This window comes from Tachysurus vachellii, chromosome 24 (genome assembly GCF_030014155.1).
Source record: "Tachysurus vachellii isolate PV-2020 chromosome 24, HZAU_Pvac_v1, whole genome shotgun sequence".
Taxonomy (NCBI): Eukaryota; Metazoa; Chordata; class Actinopteri; order Siluriformes; family Bagridae; genus Tachysurus; species Tachysurus vachellii.
Window position 1 is genome coordinate 4,807,557 of NC_083483.1, and position 20,588 is coordinate 4,828,144.

General features: G+C 38.1%; 1 protein-coding gene across 1 annotated transcript; it reads right to left on the reverse strand.

The window, feature by feature from the left end:
• Positions 1-5,538: 5,538 nt before the first annotated feature.
• On the reverse strand, positions 5,539-19,813 carry LOC132839855 (sodium/potassium-transporting ATPase subunit alpha-1-like). The gene is made up of 22 exons (XM_060861054.1): positions 19,599-19,813; positions 13,874-13,993; positions 13,722-13,781; positions 13,384-13,587; positions 13,185-13,298; positions 12,962-13,096; positions 12,752-12,869; positions 12,381-12,649; positions 11,568-11,876; positions 11,064-11,198; positions 10,765-10,957; positions 10,463-10,638; positions 10,246-10,382; positions 9,047-9,197; positions 8,789-8,957; positions 8,552-8,706; positions 8,342-8,465; positions 7,995-8,140; positions 7,781-7,911; positions 7,576-7,677; positions 7,311-7,402; positions 5,539-7,075 (listed from the first exon to the last, which is right to left on the reverse strand). Exons 1-22 carry the CDS (start codon positions 19,608-19,610, stop codon positions 7,047-7,049), a joined length of 3,081 nt encoding a protein of 1,026 aa, XP_060717037.1. The 5' UTR covers positions 19,611-19,813; the 3' UTR covers positions 5,539-7,046.
• Positions 19,814-20,588: the final 775 nt, after the last annotated feature.

A 20,588-nucleotide genomic window follows, 5' to 3' on the forward strand; every position in this document is an offset into this window, starting at 1 on the left:
TGTTCCTATTTGGGTTGATGAGTTAACACTACTTGAAGTAATGAGGTCAAAAGGAAAATGGAAATCCTTGGATGCATGCTGGTTGTAATGAGTTTCTGCAATAAATTTCTGTCTCATGTTTCTGGATTATCAAGAGCAAACGTTAGTACAGCCTGTAGATGCCATGTGTATATTAATGGAAGAAAACAGGAATAATTGAAAGTCAGTGAATAAATTCACTGATTTTGCTGTAATCTGTGGAAATGGCTTAAACGGTAATATAATTTTAATTACACACCACAGCAGGTGTACATTTAGCTGCCATTAAAATAGCAGCGAGAGAAAGCATTGATCAACTAGAATGCAGTTTTATTGTTGAGAAATCCAACATGGAGGATGAAAATGTGGTCATAAAAACTACATTCTCTGAGTGGCTTACACTTTTATTCAAAACTTACAATTGATTTAAAGTTTTGGAGCTGGTTTTAATCTACAACTCTACACCACTTACCTTTTTAATGGAAAATGCCATTGGAAAAATTCTGTGGTAGCTCTATCACTTGTGCATTAGTGTACTGCATGAACTTTTATTTGTTCCTCTGACATTCCTGGGTATAAAATGCTTATCAGCATCAGAAACTTAGACCTTTTTTGGTCCTTTACATGCTTAGAAGTGCACAAGGCATCTACAAAAGACCTTTATCACTTTGATTAGAAGCACAGAATCATGTTAATGTCTCCCCAGAAGACTGAGTGACTAAGGAATACTCAAAGGAGTATACTACTATTTATATATAAAGTAGACCAAAGGAATACTCCTTGTACTGACCCACCTAGAGGAAATAGAATCCAGACTGAGGTCGTGTCAAAAAGGTGAGAATGTGAAAAGGAATATTAGACATTACATGTTGAGCATCTTCCTCCTAGTTCATTCTGACTTTATAGAAACTCAGGATGACCTTTTAATTACATCACAGTGAAGACCTTGGTGTGATTATTTCTAATGTGAACAAAAGCTGTCTTGGTAATGTTAACTGAAGTATTGTTAAAATAAGACATTTGATGCCACTACATAATGCAGAAAAGTCATTTTAAGCTTTTAACACTTCTAGGTTAGATTATTGGAACGCACAGATGTCTGGACATTCCAGCAGGAGCATAAAACAAGCTGCAGTTAGTCCAGAATGCAGCAGCCTTACTAGAATCAGAAGATTTATTCACATCACCTCTTTTCGACACCACTGGTGCCCGGTAAAATGTTTATTGATTATATTAATCTGTCCTACTGAATGGTCTCAGACGGTGGTACCTGAGTGAACTTTTAATCTTTTTATGATCCATCATCCTGCTTTGATCAAAATGGTCAATCTTTTTTTTTTGTATGTAGTGCAGTGATGACTACAGACCCCCTGGATTTCGATCCGCCATCCAATTAGTGTTTGGGACTCAAACACACTCATTTTCTACCGCTTATCCGAACTACCTCGGGTCACGGGGAGCTTGTGCCTATCTCAGGCGTCATCGGGCATCAAGGAAGGATACACCCTGGACCCCCTTTTAGTTTTTAATTCTAGGCTGAAAGTCAATTTGTTTGGTCAACACTTTTATTAACTGTTATTAAATCTAGATGGTTTATGTGCATAGATAGTTCTGCTACATGTAACTCCTGCTTCTTTAAGAGAGACCCACAATACTCTTCTCCTGCCTGATCCATTAAGCTCCACTAGTGATCCTGACCACTTCTTCTCTCCGGACCTCCCCGAGTCATCTTTGTGCCCTACTTCTGGGAGTCTCATAACTTGGCACTCAGTGGTGCTGAGGATGGGATTGCTGTGGATTGCTCCCCCAAAAGATGAGTCGTCTTACTCTCAATAGCTTTCTTATCACAACAGAGGAGGGAAACAGATACAGTATGTGTTGTACAGTATGATAGTGTATGCAGGCATCATTTACATTTACATTTCTGTCATTTAGCAGACACACTTATCCAGAGTGACTGTCATTATTATAGCACTATGCAATTAGGTTCCAAACACTTTTTAAATTAATATGTAATCTTTCAAGACTTCAGGAATGTGGTATATAATTAATAACTGATTCTACAATTGTGTACAAAAGTGTACAATTTGCACTTTGTACATAAATGAACACATCATGTACATCAAGAGAAACGCTTCAGTGTCGCTGTCACCTTAACTAAGATAATCTCAGTCCTAGTCCTGACAAGCTGTCAAAAAAAAAAGATAATTTAAATACAGCTTACTATAGATGAAATTCTCACAAAACCCCTATTTTGTACTTATAAATAAATTGTGTAATCATATAAGTAAATATTCTGAATTTAGAATATTGTGATAACAGCACTGACACTATATTAATAATCCACAAAAATGAAATAAACACAAATTAACTGATTTACTGAAAACTGAATCTTTAAGTTGACTAATTATATTTAAATTTGACATTTTATAAAACTGCCTTCCTTGTATTTAAGATAAATTTTGTATTATTTAAAGTTTACTGCCTTGGCCTGCTATATGACAGAGTCCACTGTTAAAGGTCTGGTGTGGGTTTGACTTTATTCCAACTGAACACACCTGAGTCCATTCAGAACAAAGATCAGCTAAGAAACAGGTGGAATCAGATGGAACCTGCAGCACACCAGCCGTCTGTGGGGATGAACAGAAAACACATAATTTTAAACACATTTGTAGAGCAAACTTTAGAGTTATCACTGTTTCATGATGTATAAGGTTTTATTATGTTTTTATATTTATAGAGGTGTAATATCTGATAGTCCACCAGGGGGAGCCATACTTCCCCCCCTTCGGCTGCTCCCTGTTCGCCACAGTGACGTGGTCCACAGATCACATTTGGCACTTGTTTTTCCTGACGCACTGAGAGTTAACTAGCGCCATGCCCGGGATTCGAACACGGGCCGCGGTAGTGAGAGCCCTGTCCGTTGGACCACCTGGGAGCGAATAGCGTTATAGTACGGTATGGAAATTCGCGCAGGCGCAGATCGGGCATAATTACGTTTTGAGGCATAATAAAAAATGGCGCGCACGGGATGCGGATCAGGTAGCACAAGCACAAAAGGGCTGCTGTGGGCGGTCCTGCGTTAGGAGCCCTGTGTAGGGTTCATCACTGCACAATGCAGCGCCCCCTAGCGGAAATGCACTAAAGTGCTTTTGTTGTCTTTTGCCACTTACTGTAATAGCGTTTGACTTTCTTCGTTTTTATCACTTGTAAAATCGTGATTTCTTTCCGACCGAATCTCTCAGTGTATTTAAATGCTTGAGTTATTTTCTAAAAAGAAATCTGAACATACATGTCTACTTTCTGCACATCAATTGTATTGATTAATTTTGTATAAAACGTATGGAGTATTTAATATAATAATTTATTGTACCAGCTCCGATCGTCTTCCGTGCGAAGATTTTGGACCTCCACTGAGATGAGACCGACTCTGAGAATCCTGAAGCATCTAGAGATGTTAAGATGTTCCAGCTCCAGTTGGACAGCGATATTAAAGAGGAGATGTGAACTCCATGTGATCTTTTGTATCAACAGAACATTTATTAGACTGTATATTTATAATCACACCCTCCAGTGTCACCCACATGAGGATGAGGTTCCCCTTTGTGTCTGGTTCCTCTCAAGGTTTCTCCCTTTACCAGCTAAGGGAGTTTTTCCTCACCACCACAGTCACCTGAGTCACCTCAGACTTGCTCATTGGGGATACATACAAACACATTTAAATATATCTATTTATATAGATATTTATATATATATCTTAAATTTTGGGCACGGTGGCTTAGTGGTTAGCACGTTCGCCTTACACGTCGGGGTTCGATTCCCGCCTCCGCCTTGTGTGTGTGGAGTTTGCATGTTCTCCCCGTGCCTCGGGGTTTCCTCCGGGTACTCCGGTTTCCTCCCCCGGTCCAAATACATGTATGGTAGGTTGATTGGCATCTCTGGAAAATTGTCTGTAGTGTGTGAGTGAATGAGAGTGTGTGTGTGTGTGTGCCCTGCGATGGGTTGGCACGGACAATTTTCCAGAGATGCCAATCAACCTACCATGCATGTTTTTGGACCGGGGGAGGAAACCGGAGTACCCTGAACATGCAAACTCCACACACACAAGGTGTGAGGCGAACGTGCTAACCACTAAGCCACCGTACCACCTGGGACCAATTATTATTTATTTAATTTCTTTAATCATTAAATATAATAGTTTTGTTAGTTCCATGTGCAACTTAGAATTTATACTGTTATTCTACTGGATCACAGAATTCAGGCTTCCTTTGACACATAAAATGGTTTCCAGACAAACACTTCTGTTAGAATAAGTGATGTGTGTGAGAGACTGACTGATGACTGGGTCCCACCACTCTTGGCTGAAGGATGTTGCTGAATTTAATCCTCATTTTTTTTGACTGAAGCTACTGAAACTGTGGTTGCATGTGGAATGGAGCAGTACATTTGGAGACCCTGTTGAGGACATTTAGAACGGTTGATATGGGAATAATTGTATGCGATTGTGATATTGGCCTTCAGTGCGTTGGCACCTAATTCAGTGGCTCCCCTGGGATTGGCTGCAAACCCCCTGTGGTTCTGGTGTAGTACAAGTGGTACAGAAAATGGATATGTAACACGTTTATGGAGATTTAGGATAGTTGTCACTATCAACGCGTCACTCAAAAACGCTTTATTCCCCCGTACACAGGAAAAAACACCATAACATGTTACTAAACAAAAACACATTAGCATGAGAAAATAAAATAAAAGGGAAAATCGGTTGCAGCATCTGACTTCCATACGTGTTAAAACTGAAGCGTGCACTCTTTGGCGCATGCGCACATTCAACTAATATACACAGCAATAAAACAAAGGCACATTGCTCTTATAGGGGTAGCACCACTCCACTCGTTACAGATAGAGGATGTATTTTTGAATAGTCAGTCTTGCCCTCTAGTAAAATAAGAGACCAGCGCTTCTCTCAAGTCTTATAGACTACTCATCTACTTAAACTATGTACTAAATGTACACACTCATTTTGTGAAGAAATGTACATACCTTTGAGTGTTTGGAAAAAATTATGCAAGGACTGGGACATACTATAATTTGGGACAAGGTTGATTATAAATTTATTTGGTGTCCTGCATGGGTTATCAGTCAGATATGATTTGACAACTCAACACTTTATTAAAGAATTTGTGTTCAGTTCTCATTCATGCTTCACTGAATAAGCCAAAGAACTGATGTTTGTAATAATAACCATACTGAACAACCTTTTAAAATATTTAGTTGTCAAATAATATTTTATAATCCCACTCTTTGGTGTCCCTCAGAAGAGGATGAGTCTTCAGTCCTCTTCATGTTGCCTCACCACTGTCACATCTGCCCTGAACATTAGGAATCCGGAGGTAGAAGTGGATTCCTATACAGCAGCTTTGTGATGTTTATTGCTAAAAGCACTGCACAAATAAACCTGAATTACACAATGCTTACAAAAACCACTATAGTATTGCAACACAAATTACTCAGGAGACAATGTTGCTTTTGTCTTTTTATTGGATTCATCTAACAGTCTTCATTCACATAGGGAATGCATGTATAGTAATGACTTACATATCAAGGAGGTCATAAACAAAAGAGGATTGGCAAGCTCATATTTCCTGCATTTTATTAAGGATTCCAACAGTGGTAAAGCCTAGATTAGGCAGAAATGATGACTGTACACATAACCTGGTCCCCGAGCACTTTCACTTTCTCTGCCTCATGATCAACTTCCTTCACACTGGACCCAGTTACTGTCTTATTTTAATAAATTCTTAATTCTCTAAAAGTCATGCAAAATCATGCACACTCAATACATGGTTAAAATACAAATGACTTCTTGTTTTCTTCTGCCTTTAATGTCATATCAGGCAAAGCATTCTCCTACATAAAAAGTAAATTGGGTTCATGCTTATTTAAAAACTGCGCAAAACAATGAAATTTGCTGCAACATTTTTCCTTTCACTGATCTTTTAAAATTCTTTTTAGGGGAAAAAAAAAAAGTTTGATGTACCAGTTTCTATAAATTGGTTTATGAAATGAGTGTAAATGAATTAAAACAGCACAGCTGAAAGCATGTACCTCAAGCTGCAACTTAGACAATTATACAGTTATTAATTGTCTCACCAGTCTCTGTTTTATAGTAGCTGAGGAAGCATTTGTGGAAATAAATTTGAAGAACTTAAAAAAAAAAAAATCTTTAACAAAATGTGACCTCTGTAGCCAAACATGTCAAAGAAAAGTGAAAACCAAAGCCTATTTGTAGAAGATTTTCTGTCATGATATAGATTTAAAAAAATTTAAACATGAAACACAGCTTTTGCTTACATGCTGCAGTGCCATGGTCATTTAAGCTTAAACTTGCTTCCCTCAAAAGTATATAAAGAGCAGACATGAAAACCCACCCATGAGTTGGAAGCACAGAAAGACAGTCAAGTAGTCCAACTTGGTCTGTAAATCTCTCAGTTCATTTTGCACCATGAAAGCCTTAAAGCTATAAAATCACTGAATTTAGCCCAATTTCAGATATGGACACTGAAAACAGGAAGATTTCTATTATTCCATGCGGAGCTAATCAGGCTGTGCTAAACTACTTGCATGTTTTTTTTCATTTTAGTCATTTCATAAGATCTAGGAGTGACCCAAAAAAAAAACAGCCAGGGCCACTTTAGGGTCCCTGAGCAAAACCCTTTCAAACTGCTCAGTTCTATGCCATGTCTGTAGGTGCTTTTCACTAATAAATGTAAAGCATCCAAATGATTTCAAATGTAGGAAACTACTGGGAGTTTATTTATATCACAATTTTTAAAAACGTAGAAAATTGGTCCGGCTTCAGAAACAAGGCACGCAATGTCTTGGTTCATGATCTCCATGTTTGTGTCAAGCATTCCCTAGAGATGTACAGATTTTTGTATATATAAAAAAAAAAAAACTGAATTACTGAGGTTAAATTCCAAGCAGCAAGACAGCCATGCAAAAAACTTGTGCAACGTAGACAGGATGCTTTAATAATAGGTCTCTCTCTCCACCCAACCTACAACAAAACAGACATTCCTTTAGTCGTCACAAATCGTAGTGTTTATTCAATAAAATAACTTGTAAAATCTATGACCATATTACCCCTATTAGAGTTTACTATTTAAATGATGCAAATATACAAATTGTTAAAATCACTGGTTCATTACATGTAACGTTGTAAAGCTGTTTTGCAATAAATGTTGATATATAAATTAATTTACACAAAGTGGTTTTAGTTTTTCCAGACTCACCTCCTGGACTGCGCCGGATGATAAGCTTTCGAATTTCATCATAAATAAAGATAAGTAGTGAGTAGGGGAAGGCACAGAACCACCAGTTTGGTCTGGAGAGGAAAGATCAAAAAGTTAATAAATACGTCTATTTGCAAACTTTACGTGTGAAGAAATAAAACCCTACTTGCATATAATTACCATTCAGCTTGAAATTTATTAGTTCTTCATTTTACCAATCAGTACATTCAAGCATATGAAGACTGAAGAGTCATAAGGAACTTACTTGAGTGGATACATTCTCAGGGCCACATCCATTCCTGGGCAGTAGGAGAGGAAAGCTGCCAAAGCAGTCTCCTCAAACAGTCCAAAGATGAGAATTTTATTCCTGTGTTGACATGAAATTGTGAATTGTTTTATTCCCAAATGCAGAAAAACCAATAGTACAGAATTTGAACACCACTGCAAGATTTATTGTGATCTTTACTTACTTCATTCCTTGTTGGAAAACAGAGTTCCTCCTGGTCTTACAGATGATCAGATCTGCCCATTGCACAACCACAATACTGATAAAGAATGCAGTGTGGCATGTGAACTCCACGATCTTCCTCTGCTCATATGTCTGAAAAGAATTTGGGCACATTAAATCTTTAAACTATTTGAAACTTGAAAACCTGCTGAATAAAAAAAACAAAGATCACTCACCCACTGCTGCCCATAGCTATCTTCCAGGTCATTGACATATTTGTCATCCCAGTGCATACGTATACCCAGCAATATAGAAGGCAGGAATCCATTCTCAGCCAGAATTACAAAGTAGGTAAAGAAGCCAGCAAGTGCCTGAATCATACCTGTGAGTGAAAACAAGGCACAGATGTAGTCAGCATATCTCAGTGTTGATTTGGGGTAGGTGGTGTCACTTATGACTATTATTTTTGGACAAATTGTTTAAATGGAATTAAGGCTCAATTGTACTGCATTCATGTGAAATACAATTTAATAATTAAAAAAAACAACTTTGCTTAAAAGAGCGATGTTTCTGAGGATCTTACCAATCTGTCCATAGGCCATGCTAATAAGCCTTTCATTAACCAGCTTGTCTGTCTTGGGGTTTCTAGGTTGCCTCTTCATGATGTCACTCTCAGCAGCCTCATAAGCCAAGGAAATTGCAGGGACCTGGGAATGAGGACAGAATAGTTAAAGCCCAATTTAAATGTCAAACAATCTTTTTAAAAACAAGCTCTTACTAAAATTATTCTTACCATGTCTGTTCCAAGGTCAATGCAAAGAATGGTGACTGTGCCCAGAGGGAGAGGGATGTTTACAATTATAAACAGAAGAAAAGGTGTGATCTCAGGAATATTACTCGTCAAGGTGTAAGCAATTGACTTCTTCAAGTTGTCAAAGATCAGGCGGCCTGGTAAAAGAAAACTCAATGTTAGTTTATAAAATTTTGCAGCCAAATATCAAGGATTGCTATTAATTTCTGTGTCCTTTACCTTCTTCTACTCCAGTAACAATAGAAGCAAAGTTGTCATCCAGGAGAATCATATCAGCAGCCTGTTTGGAGACATCAGATCCAGCAATACCCATTGCTACACCAATGTCAGCCTTCTTCAGAGCAGGGGAATCATTAACACCATCACCAGTCACAGCCACAATGGCACCCTGTAACAATAAAACATAACTTGCACACCAGTCTTTCCATTATTTCATTCAGTAAAAACTGTAACGGCTTTAAGGTCATCAGCGATTACCTGGCGCTGGCAACCTTCCACAATAATCAGCTTTTGTTGAGGAGATGTTCTGGCAAACACAATCTCAGTGTGGTATTTCAAGATGTCATCCAACTGCTCAGGGGTCAGGTCCTTAAGATCACCACCATGAACCACACATGCCTTGGCATCTCTGAAAAGTCAGTGAACAGACGTCATGCACACCAAATTTAAAAAAAAAAAAAAAGACAGACACTATAAGAATTAGGGATGTACCGATCCAATCATTTTGAATGGATCTGGTATCAGTGGTGCGTGACCGATCCAAATCTGATACCCGTGTCATGGGCGTCGGAACCATTATATGTGGGTGGGACAGGACCCACCCACTTTTTAAGACCAATAATATTGGACCCACCCACTTTTACCGTCTATTTTTTTATTACTTTTCAGAGCGTTGCCAGTCGAATCCATTCTGCTTGAGGAAAACCCTAATAAATTAAACTCCATTCCGCGTTTTACCTACAGCATTGACCACGCTCCTGCTTCCTGAAATCCATGGGCATCGGAACCATTGTGTGTGTGTGGGACAGGACACGCCCACTTTTTATTTGCTTCAGACACCCATGCCCCTGGTGGTTGATTAATGACCAGCAAACATCATAGACTATTGCTTAAACTTCTAAGAAAAATACACTTGTATATTAAATTGCATTAATTAAAATAAATATGAGAAATTTAAATAGGAAATGTGTTGCACAAACGCCTGCGACAGACAGGCAAGTTTAGCAGGCACCCTTTCCATTTACCTCAGTGCGTTAATGTCGCTCATTTGGGTGCAAGGTTTAATGTTTCATACATTTTGCATTGTGTTTCAAGAGTAATAATTTAAGATTCACTTTAAAATATTGCATTTTCTTCATAAAATAATTTAATTTAATAATTGCAGTATATATGGTTTAGATTGTTATACCACTAACTGTTAAAAGTACTGTTTGCTACTGCATTAATACTTTAAGGTTTCTTGTGTTTTCATTTTTCATCCAGTAATGGGCATTTTTGTATTTCTTTGCCAGAAACAAATAAATCTTAATAACTATACATTCTTTAGTTTTAAAAGGTAGAAAAAAAAAAAACAGATATCGGATCGGTATCGGCCGATACTGGCAAATGCTGGTATCGGTACATCCCTAATAAGAATATAGTTTATCTATATAGAAGTTTTCAGAATTGCCCCCTACCTTGGGTTGACCTCGTTTATTGGGATGTTCAGACGAGCAGCAATGTCTTCCACAGTTTCATTGCCTTCAGAGATGATGCCCACACCCTTAGCAATGGCTTTAGCAGTGATTGGATGATCTCCTGTAACCATGATAACCTGGGACAAGGTAAAAGTTTTAAAACTCAAACCAAACCATTACACAAACCATTCCACTTCTATATTGTAAATCTTTGTACCTTGATTCCAGCACTCCTGCACTTGCCAACAGCATCAGGTACTGCAGCACGGGGAGGATCAATCATGGACATGAGTCCAACAAAGCACAGATTCTCAGTGGGGAAGTTCACTTCTTCGGTGTTAAACTGGAAGTCCTGAGGGAACTGGTCATCAGGGAGATTGTAATGACAGAAACCTAAATGGATCATGTCGATTTGTTAGCAACAAAGCTCTTTTTTGGAATAACTCATCCACACAAATTGTTGAGAGCTGCATTTAACAAATGAACAAAAAAGTACAAAAAAATAAAAATAATTATTACCCAGCACTCGCTCTCCCAGGCCCCCCAATTCTAAATAAGCATTTTGGAATGCATCCTTCAACTCATCATCCAGTGGCTGCTCTTTTCCTTGAAGCATAATAGTTGAGCATCGGTCCAGAATCCTCTCTGGAGCTCCCTTCATTACTAGCAGGTGTTTGCTCTCTCCATCACCGAGGTTCTTGTGGATGGACAGCTAACGGATTGGCCCATTGTTTAAAAAAAAAGAAAAAGAAAAAAGACAAATTCAGACTCAGAAGGCAGGCAAACTGCACACTGTACATGTATGTGGCTCACATTACCTGGTATTTATTGGTGGAGTTGAATGGGATCTCAGCAATCTTTGCGTATTTATCCCGCATCTCCTTCACCGAACCACAGCAAAGCTCAATACACTTCAACAGGGCAGACTCTGAAGCATCACCAGCTGTGTCTCTCTGTGGAACAGAATTATGGATTTTATTTCAGTGTTATGAAGAACATTTGCAAAGAAATTCAACATGCAATATTACTAATGACAAAAACTGGTGGATTTCAATCGACCCCATAGAAGTAAACGTTCACTACCATCAGCCCTTAGAAAATGATTCAAAAACACAGAAATAGAAGGCAGAAAGTGTTTACAATGAAACTACAGTATGTGCTACTTATTAAGAGACTCTTGGGGCTGGGCTAAAGGCAGAGTTATACACAAGCTAGTAGAACAACAAGGCTTGTTAGAACAAAATCTTGGAGAAAAAAATATATTAATACTAAATATGTGATCTTTTATGGTACAACTAACAAAAAAAGTGTAATGTAAATACCTTAAGGATTGGAACAGTCTCTTGTCCTGCAAGGAACACTGCACGATTGCAGAGGCCAGAAATTCGAGCCAGGCCAGCCCAAGTGGCCGAGCTTCTGTCGAAAGCGGTTCCACTTTGGTTCTCGGTGGTATCTGCTTCATGAATCTGGTTATCAAACCACATATGTGCCACAGTCATACGATTCTGGGTCAGAGTTCCTGTCTTGTCTGAGCAAATAGTGGAAGTGGATCCAAGTGTTTCTACAGCTTCAAGATTCTTTACCAGACAGTTCTTCTTTGCCATTCGTTTGGCAGTTAGAGTTAAACACACCTGGGCACATGGACAATAAATGACTGATTAGAATTCTGTTAGTAGTTCATCTGTTAGTTCATCTGTTAGTAGTTCATTAGTTCATCTGCTTTGAGGTCTGTAACAACCACCAATGATTTATTATGAAAGTCACCATAACAGGTTACAGACAGGGATATTAAAGATTAGATAAACTCAAATATACATGCAACATTTGCAATCATAAATGCAGTTAGTCCATCACCAATTTGTTTATATATTGTATTTTGCCAGGTTTTCTAAATGAAGTTCAATTCAAGTTTATTTGTATAGCACTTTTTACAACGGACATTGTCTCAAAGCAGCTTTACAGAACATAAACATAGAGCAGAAGGTAAACATAAGGAGAAGTATAAAGAATTAATATAATAAAAATTCAATATATATATATAGTTCACAGTATGTATGTATGTATGTATGTATGTATGTATATGTATTTATCCCCAATGAAGTATAGCTCTTACTGACGTGTAAACTGGTACTCACAGTTACTGTAGCCAAGAGACCCTCTGGCACATTTGCGACAATGATACCAATTAGGAAAATGACAGCCTCTAGCCAGCTGTATCCAAGAATCAGTGACAGAATAAAGAATGACACGCCAAGGAAGACAGCCACACCAGTGATAATGTGAATGAAGTGTTCAATCTCGATAGAAATAGGGGTTCGGCCAACTTCCAGACCAGAGGCAAGAGTAGCGATACGGCCCATCACAGTCCGATCACCGGTGCTGATGACAATACCTCTAGCTGTACCTAAAAGAAAAACAAATATTTGATTGATTCATCAAAAACATTCTGTATTCGCTTTCTACATAAACATATATTCAAAAAGATGACGAAGAAAAAGAACTGTACCTTCCACACAATTGGTAGAAAAAAAAGCAATGTTCCTTGTTTCCAATGGATTTTCATTGGAGAACTCTGGAGTACGAGTCTGGGGCTCAGATTCACCAGTGAGTGAGGAATTATCCACCTAAAAAAGGAGGACATCCTCAAATCACACACACAAAAAAAAGGTATATGAGAGGCAGTCATTCTCCCTGACTACAGTTAAGTCAGGCTCACCTTGCATCCATGGGCAGAAATGATACGCAGATCAGCAGGAATTCTGTCTCCACCCTTAACCTCTACAAGGTCCCCAACAACCACCTCCTCTGCATTGATGCTCATTTTCTCACCATTACGGATGACCAAGGCTTGCTAAAAACAAATCCTTAACATTATGTGGAACAATAAAAAAGTATTTGAATTCCAATTTCAGGCATGTTGTTAGACCCATTTCTATTACCTGAGGTACGAGATTCTTGAAGGAGTCCATGATCTTCGAGCTCTTCGCATCTTGATAGTATGAGAAGCAACCAGTGATCATAACCACCGCGGATAACACAACACCCAGGTACAACTAAAAGATAGTGAGACAGAGAAACAGTGATCAATCACCTTTGCATATAACATGCTTCCAATCTTTATGTTTATATATATATTACGTTATCATTTGCTGGTTCATCTTCTGAAGCAGCTAGAATTCCATATGCCAGGAAACAAAGAATAGCTCCAATCCACAGAAGAGTGGAGAATCCACCAAAGAGCTGCTTGCAGAATTTGACCCATTCTGGGGTGGTAGGAGGGGGGGTCAGAGCATTGGGTCCATCACGTGCAAGAATCTCTTTTGCACGCTCGGCAGTCAATCCCTAGTAAGCAAAAATTTATAGTTAAATCCAAAACGTACCAAAATATAGAAGATAAGCAAGCTAACATGAAATCTTATGGTGATATTCTATTGGTGTCACAATTACAAACAAAAATATCTAAACAAAAGCCTTACCCTGGTAAGATCAGTGTCATATTTCCTGGTAAGCTCTTCCAGAGTCAGCCTATGATCTTCCTATAAAGATTTTATATTTGCAAAAAAGAATTTTAGATTTACACTCAAGTTTTGACCATAAGGTTTAATATAGGTGCATGAAACTGACTCACCAAGTCCACTTCTTTTTTAAGTTCATCCATATCCTTATCCTTTTCCTTTTTGCCCTTGGGCTTGGACTTCTTGCCACTCTGTTCTGAGGTGGCTGCCAACTCATACTGTTCACGGCCTTCCTGTGAAAGACCAGAGGCATGCTTAAAATTTGTCCATTACTACAACCATACAATACTAGAGTCATTAAAGGCCAGTTTCAATGCATCACAATAAAAAGTGTACACATACACAATGTAATTTCAGCCAATAATCACTCAATGCAGACCTTAAAACTATAGAATTTGTTCATCCGAAATATTTTAACAATAGTCTAAAATATTAAAAAGCAGTCATTTATACCACATAGACCCTGATAAGTATACAGCAATTTCTAAACACAAACATATAAAGCCAAGTTTACACCAGACAGTGACCGCAGTTTCATAAAATTCATAAAAAAAACTGACACAATATAAATATATAAATAGTGCCACCATCACCCCATCAAACAGCAAAGCGTGTTTTTGTGCCAGGGCTGTAACAGACATTTGTTTAAATAAATAACAGGTGTGTAATAAAATAGCTGAAGGCTAAGCAGCTGGGCTCAATGTCTGAAAAAATTACAACTTTCCTTTAAGGAGTCCAAAAAAATAAAAAAATAAATAAAAATTCAAACCTAACAGCTTCAACTTCTGCAGCAATTCAACCCAGAGTCAAATCTGAAGTCGAGTCATTTGTAAATCTTAATATGCTTTGAGCTCAGAGCAAACTAAAAGAACTGTTTAAACTCTCGAATTTCTCTGTAAATATCTTGTGGTTCAATATGAATTACTGCTTGGGTCCGCACATATACACTTAGCAAAGGAACTGAAAAGCCTCTGAGAAATGAGGAACTTAATTTTGAGTTCTCTGAAGCCTGCAGTTAACCCCCCCATACATTATCTCACACACACACACACACACACACACACACACACCTTAAGGTCTTCCATGTATTAGAGTAGGTCCAAAAATATTTTTATTCCCTTCATTTCCAGCTATAACTGCACAGAAACACAATTACTTACACACACTTTTTTCTGGACCACCAATAAATGCATCTCACAAAATTTTCCTGCCATCACCCGCTGTGAAAATGTCTCTTCTAGTCTGGCTCACTAGGCAGGATTGCAAAAAAGCTCACTGAATTGACTAAATTCAATTGCATTCAAAAGTGGTGGAATGAACTTCTGCTAGTCTTAACAGCTGAGTCACTAGGTGTCTTCAATCTACATCTATGTACTCATCTCTTCCTAAAATACTTACATTAGTTAAATTAAAACATGAAAATCATCTGTGCGGTTTACTATTTTTTGCTGCATTTCCTCCCAGAGTTTTAGACTAATAGTACTCTTACCATTACTCTTATTCTGTAGAGCTTCTGTACTAAAACAAATTCCTCATATGTGAAAACATACCTGGCAGTAAAGATCTGATTCTGATTCTTTTAATCCATGACCTAGTTCACCAGTACTGATGTCCTCAATCAGAATCAGCTTTATTGCCAGGCATGTTTTCACATGCGAGGAATTTTAGTGACAGAAGCTCCACAGTGTAACAGAAAGACAAAGTATAGACCAAATTGTATATACACATTTACAGGTGTTAAATGTGCAGTTGAAATATACATATACAAATATAGGCAATTGTATGTACAAATTTGCAAGTGTGAGAAATGTGCAATTGAAGTATACAATATATACAATTTGTATGTACACATGCGCAATTGTGAAATGTGCAATTGAAGTAAACAGTATGTAACAGTAACAATGATCAGGACTTCAAAAGTACTTAGTCACTCTGTATCCACATCTCTGCCACATGACATAAATGTAAACCATGGACCACATTCATCTTGTAGCTATACACTTTGTAGAGGAGCATTTCAGCAGCCAGGAAGAGAAAATGGCTCTTCTAGGCTAGCTGGCTAAACAGTCCAGGAAAAATAAATAAATAAATAAATTCCAATTCTCACTGCATTAAAATCTGACAAGATCAAAATGTAAGCCATTCCGAGTCAGAAAAAATTTAAAGACCATGATTTTACATGTCCTTTGAGCTGCAGACAAATTAACTCCTTATTTATAAAATGTGAGCACACTTTGTAACTTGTCATGGTAATACACAGACTGGGCAGATCTGAAGTGCAGGAGATTCAGTTCATATACAGTTCAGATCAGGGACATAGAACAAAACATGTCTAAATGGCAAACAGATTTAAAGTTTAATGCTTAATAACAAATGATAAGTTTACAGCTATTAATAAGAGAATGTGTACTGATTAAGTTGTTTTGTTTGGTAAGGTCACTTCAGATTACTCCTTCTGAACAAAGTGAACTCTGAACACAGGAGAATTTCATGCTCCATTCTGATCCATTTTTGTCGTCAACTTTTTCCCCTTGAAAGGTCCATTTATAAAAAAGGAATAAAAAAAAAAAGTATTTGTTTAAAATGGTTTGTATTCAGTTGAGCCAAAGTTACTGTGAAAGTCAGTGTTGGAAGCAGGTCAAAGATTCCTGCAACAAATGATTGTAATATGCTTCATATTTGTATTGCTCAGCTCTAATCTAAAGACCAATAGGGGTTGAACTGCACTATGCATCAATCACTCTAAATTTTTCTATGTTGTTTTTGGTCTTATCTGTCTGTCAGAATACACAAACACTTTGCACCAGCACCTTTTCTACAACTGAAGTCGAAACACTTACCTTTGTAACAATCTATTTTGACAGCGATTTTATTATACTTTATAATATACTGTACAGAGAATACCATTATATTTTTAACAAATTAGTACAAATTACAAAAACTAAACATAGTTTTCTGATACGTGTTGAAATTCTGTTAATTTTGATAATACTTTATTGTTGCTTTGACTTCTGGGTAAAGTTCAACTTTATAGTCAAAATAAAACTACATTTTAAAATGCTTTCTGCTCATTTCAAAATCTCTTTTCACACACACACACACACACACACAGAGGTCAAAATTGACAGTTCTGAATGGTGAATTACAATCTAGGTCCAATGCAGCATATTTCACGAAGACTTGCTCACCTTAGCTTTTCAGACCTGCCTTTCATACCTGTACCAATTTGACTTTGTATCTTTTTTTAGCCTAAAACAACTTTTATCAGCCTTTTTTGTTTTTTACTATTTTATGCTGACAATTTTGTAGTAACATTTTAAATACGTGACATTTAAGCATTTTCAATATTATGTATGGGTGTTTTAATAAACATTATAAATATGAATATTGCTCTGAATTAGAACACTTTGGTTCACAAATTAAACTAACCAAATTAATCATGAAACTCAACCAGTTCTATGATGAGATCTGCTCCCTAACCAGCCATAGACACTGATTCAGCCCAAATCAACACATACAAGCATTAAGATCTCACAAAAATGGAGAGTTTATAGTGTTCAACAAAGGATTACCAGGATCAGATAATGTGGGTTTAACGCTGAATTCAAATAACATCATAACTGATGACCGTTATACTAATGCAACATCACCAGTACTATAAGATATAAGCCAACAATATGTTACACAGAACAATATGAAAGCTGTCTAAATTACATCTACTACTTCTCTTCTCAAATCGGTCACATTTGCTATTTGATAAAAAAAGCTCTTTAGTAAATACATTTAACAAACTATTTGTTGGTCTAAGTTTGTATTAAATACAGCATATGAAAGATCACATTGTACAAACATGGGAAAATAATGTGTTGTTTCACAATGTGCTATGCATCATTCCCCATCCCCCAGGGGCACTAGAGTCACACCTCTAATCATTTCAAGAGGTGAAGTCACCTATTAAATATAAACACATTTCATTTCAGTCTCATTCAAGAAAAAATATGAATAATGTACAAGTTTCACTATATCCCTCAACAACAGCAGAACAGAACTGAATATGCAGAGAGAAACATGTTACGCCACACTGCATCTGCTCCTTTAGGCCAAGCACCAAAAAAGGAAACAGCTAAGCCAGCCTCCACAGAGAGGCGGGGGGTGGGCGCTCCTCTCACTTGTAGAGACGAGAATGCCAGGAACAAAGGGTCACTCGCACAAGTAGTGAATGGAAAGAATGTTAAACTCTTTGGAGGGACACGATGGCCTTAACCTTTGCGTAAACACTCAAGGAAAAGAGGGGAGGGTGCAAGGTACTCGTACTGTCTATATTATCTCACAGTGTCTTGTATAGTCTGTTTTTGTCTCATACAGTCCAAGCTAAATGTATAGTACAGTGTTAATGTCTGTACTTTTGAGAGTCACAAACAACTGGAACCAAATTCCTTGTGTGTGTAAACACACTTGGCCAATAAACCTGATTCTGATGAGAAACCACAGCTGTGAACAAACACCTGTTCCTGACGCTGAGCTGCCACCAGTAATAAAAGTTGTGTGCGCACGTGTGTGAGAATGAGAGAGGGTTTCCCCCCCCCCCGCCCCCCGCTCTTTCGGCCTGTAAAACAGAAATTAATATAATCATTGCCAGTAAGGACATAAAGCGAAGCGTTTGATTCATCTTTAAACACAGAGAGAGGCAGCCGCTGGGGGAAGGGGAAGTGGAGGGGGAGGTTGGGGGCGTTGTTCAATGCACCAAACCACGTCTCAAACATGGCTGTGGCCCTAAATGTGTACTATACGCCTGTTTTGCGATGTTACTTGTTACATCTTTTGCCCAGATTAAAGCCACATCAAAAAAAACCCTATACAAACAACAAAATAAGAACACAAGGCATTTTTCTTTTTTTGTGCTACACATTTACACTTGTACAATAATCGCCATGTTTACACAATTAGAAATAATACAAACGGGGTTTTTAGGAGTTTTTTTTTTGCTGGAGCTCCTCGATTTAGTCTATTGGCAATATTTTGCATGGGGGTGAAGGAGGAGACATGGCGGAGACATGGAGGCTCCACGTCTCCTACACTAACGTCCACATGCTGAAGCTGACATGGTGGAGACATTCTGAAGCTGACATGGAGGCTCCACGTCTCCCACACTAACTTCCACATGCTGAAGCTGACACAAGACCTCTTTAACAGCGTTATGACACAGACTTGTGGCCAGTCACACTGTTGCATCAGTCTGGTCACAAGCTGCAGCTGATTACAGGTTGTGTTCAACACACACTGTCCTGAAAGCTCAATTTGAAGCCCAGGAGCTTCTGGTAAATTTCCATTTCCTACCTTTCAGATGTATCGCACAGAAATCTGAATCAACATGGAGTTACATTACAGTACAAAACTCATCTAAATCCCACTATAAACATGTGTAACACTAGAGACTGAGATGCAGTGAACAGATCATCATTGTGTCACAAGACTAGTTTCCTTCAGCAGACAGACAGACAGACAGACAGACAGGCCACAGAACCTCGCCGCCATCTCAGAAGAACTTTCACCAACAATCTCCACTGATCCTCTCCTTCTTCATGATCTCACTACAATCTACACGCTTTTACACACAAAAACAACACAAACCTGTTGCTCTTTACGTCAAAATAATGACTTTATATTTTAAACCCGTCTAAATGTCCACAAGCCTGAAGCCGAACTGCGGAAGTCTGAAGTCCTCCAGATCATCAGTTTACTCACAAATCAATACACAGCACTTATTGTGAACCAAGAACATTTTCCTGCCTTTATAATAAATATATAGAATAAAATAAGAGCTAAAATCACACTTACTCCGCGTCCCATGTTACGTCTCTGGGGTTTGAATAATGAAGAGAAAATTAAAGTTCGATCCAAAAGATTAAAAATTAACTAAAAAGTACTAAATAAAATTTCCCGTTGTCTTGATTACAGGCTCCCGTGAACACGTCCCGGCCACACGTGTCAATCCAACCGGACACGCACCGACGACGGCGCGCAGCTACACACTTTTATACACGACTCCTTCTTTCTCGTGACGTCTGGTTCGATTGCCATGGTAACGTAAAGTGGGTGGAGTCTGGCACAATGAGAGGGTCTTTTTCTACTGTAAATCGGCCATTCCAGATTTAAAAAGAATTAGAATTTTCAGAATCAGAATTAAAGCGATGACTGTAGATTGTGGAAGCACATTTTGGTGGATAAAATGTTCTACTTCTTTCTCTTCGATTTCTAGAGAATTTGATTCCACACACACACACACACACACACAACAACAACACACAACACACACAGAGACAACCACACACACAACAACACACACAGACAACAACACACACACAACAACACACACAGACCACACACAGAAAACAACACACACACAACAACAACACACACTCAATACAAATAAGATGAGAATAAAAATACACACATGTAAATACAAATAGACAAAAAAGTAATAAATAAATAAAATGTATGTACAGCCGTACTATATATGATGGAATGGAACAGAATGAGATGTACTAGGATGGAGGTGGTAACAAATAAATATAAGATTATTGCACATAGTCTAATAAGGAACATTTAACTGTTTGTGAAGTAGATTGTCTGGGGGAAGAAACTGTTCTTATGCCTGATTGTGCTGCTATTTGGGGCTCTGTAGTTCTGGCCAGATGATAAAAGTTCAATTATTCATTCATTCATCTTCTACCGCTTATCCGAACTACCTCGGGTCACGGGGAGCCTGTGCCTAGGCGTCATCGGGCATCTCAGGCGTCATCGGGCATCAAGGCAGGATACACCCTG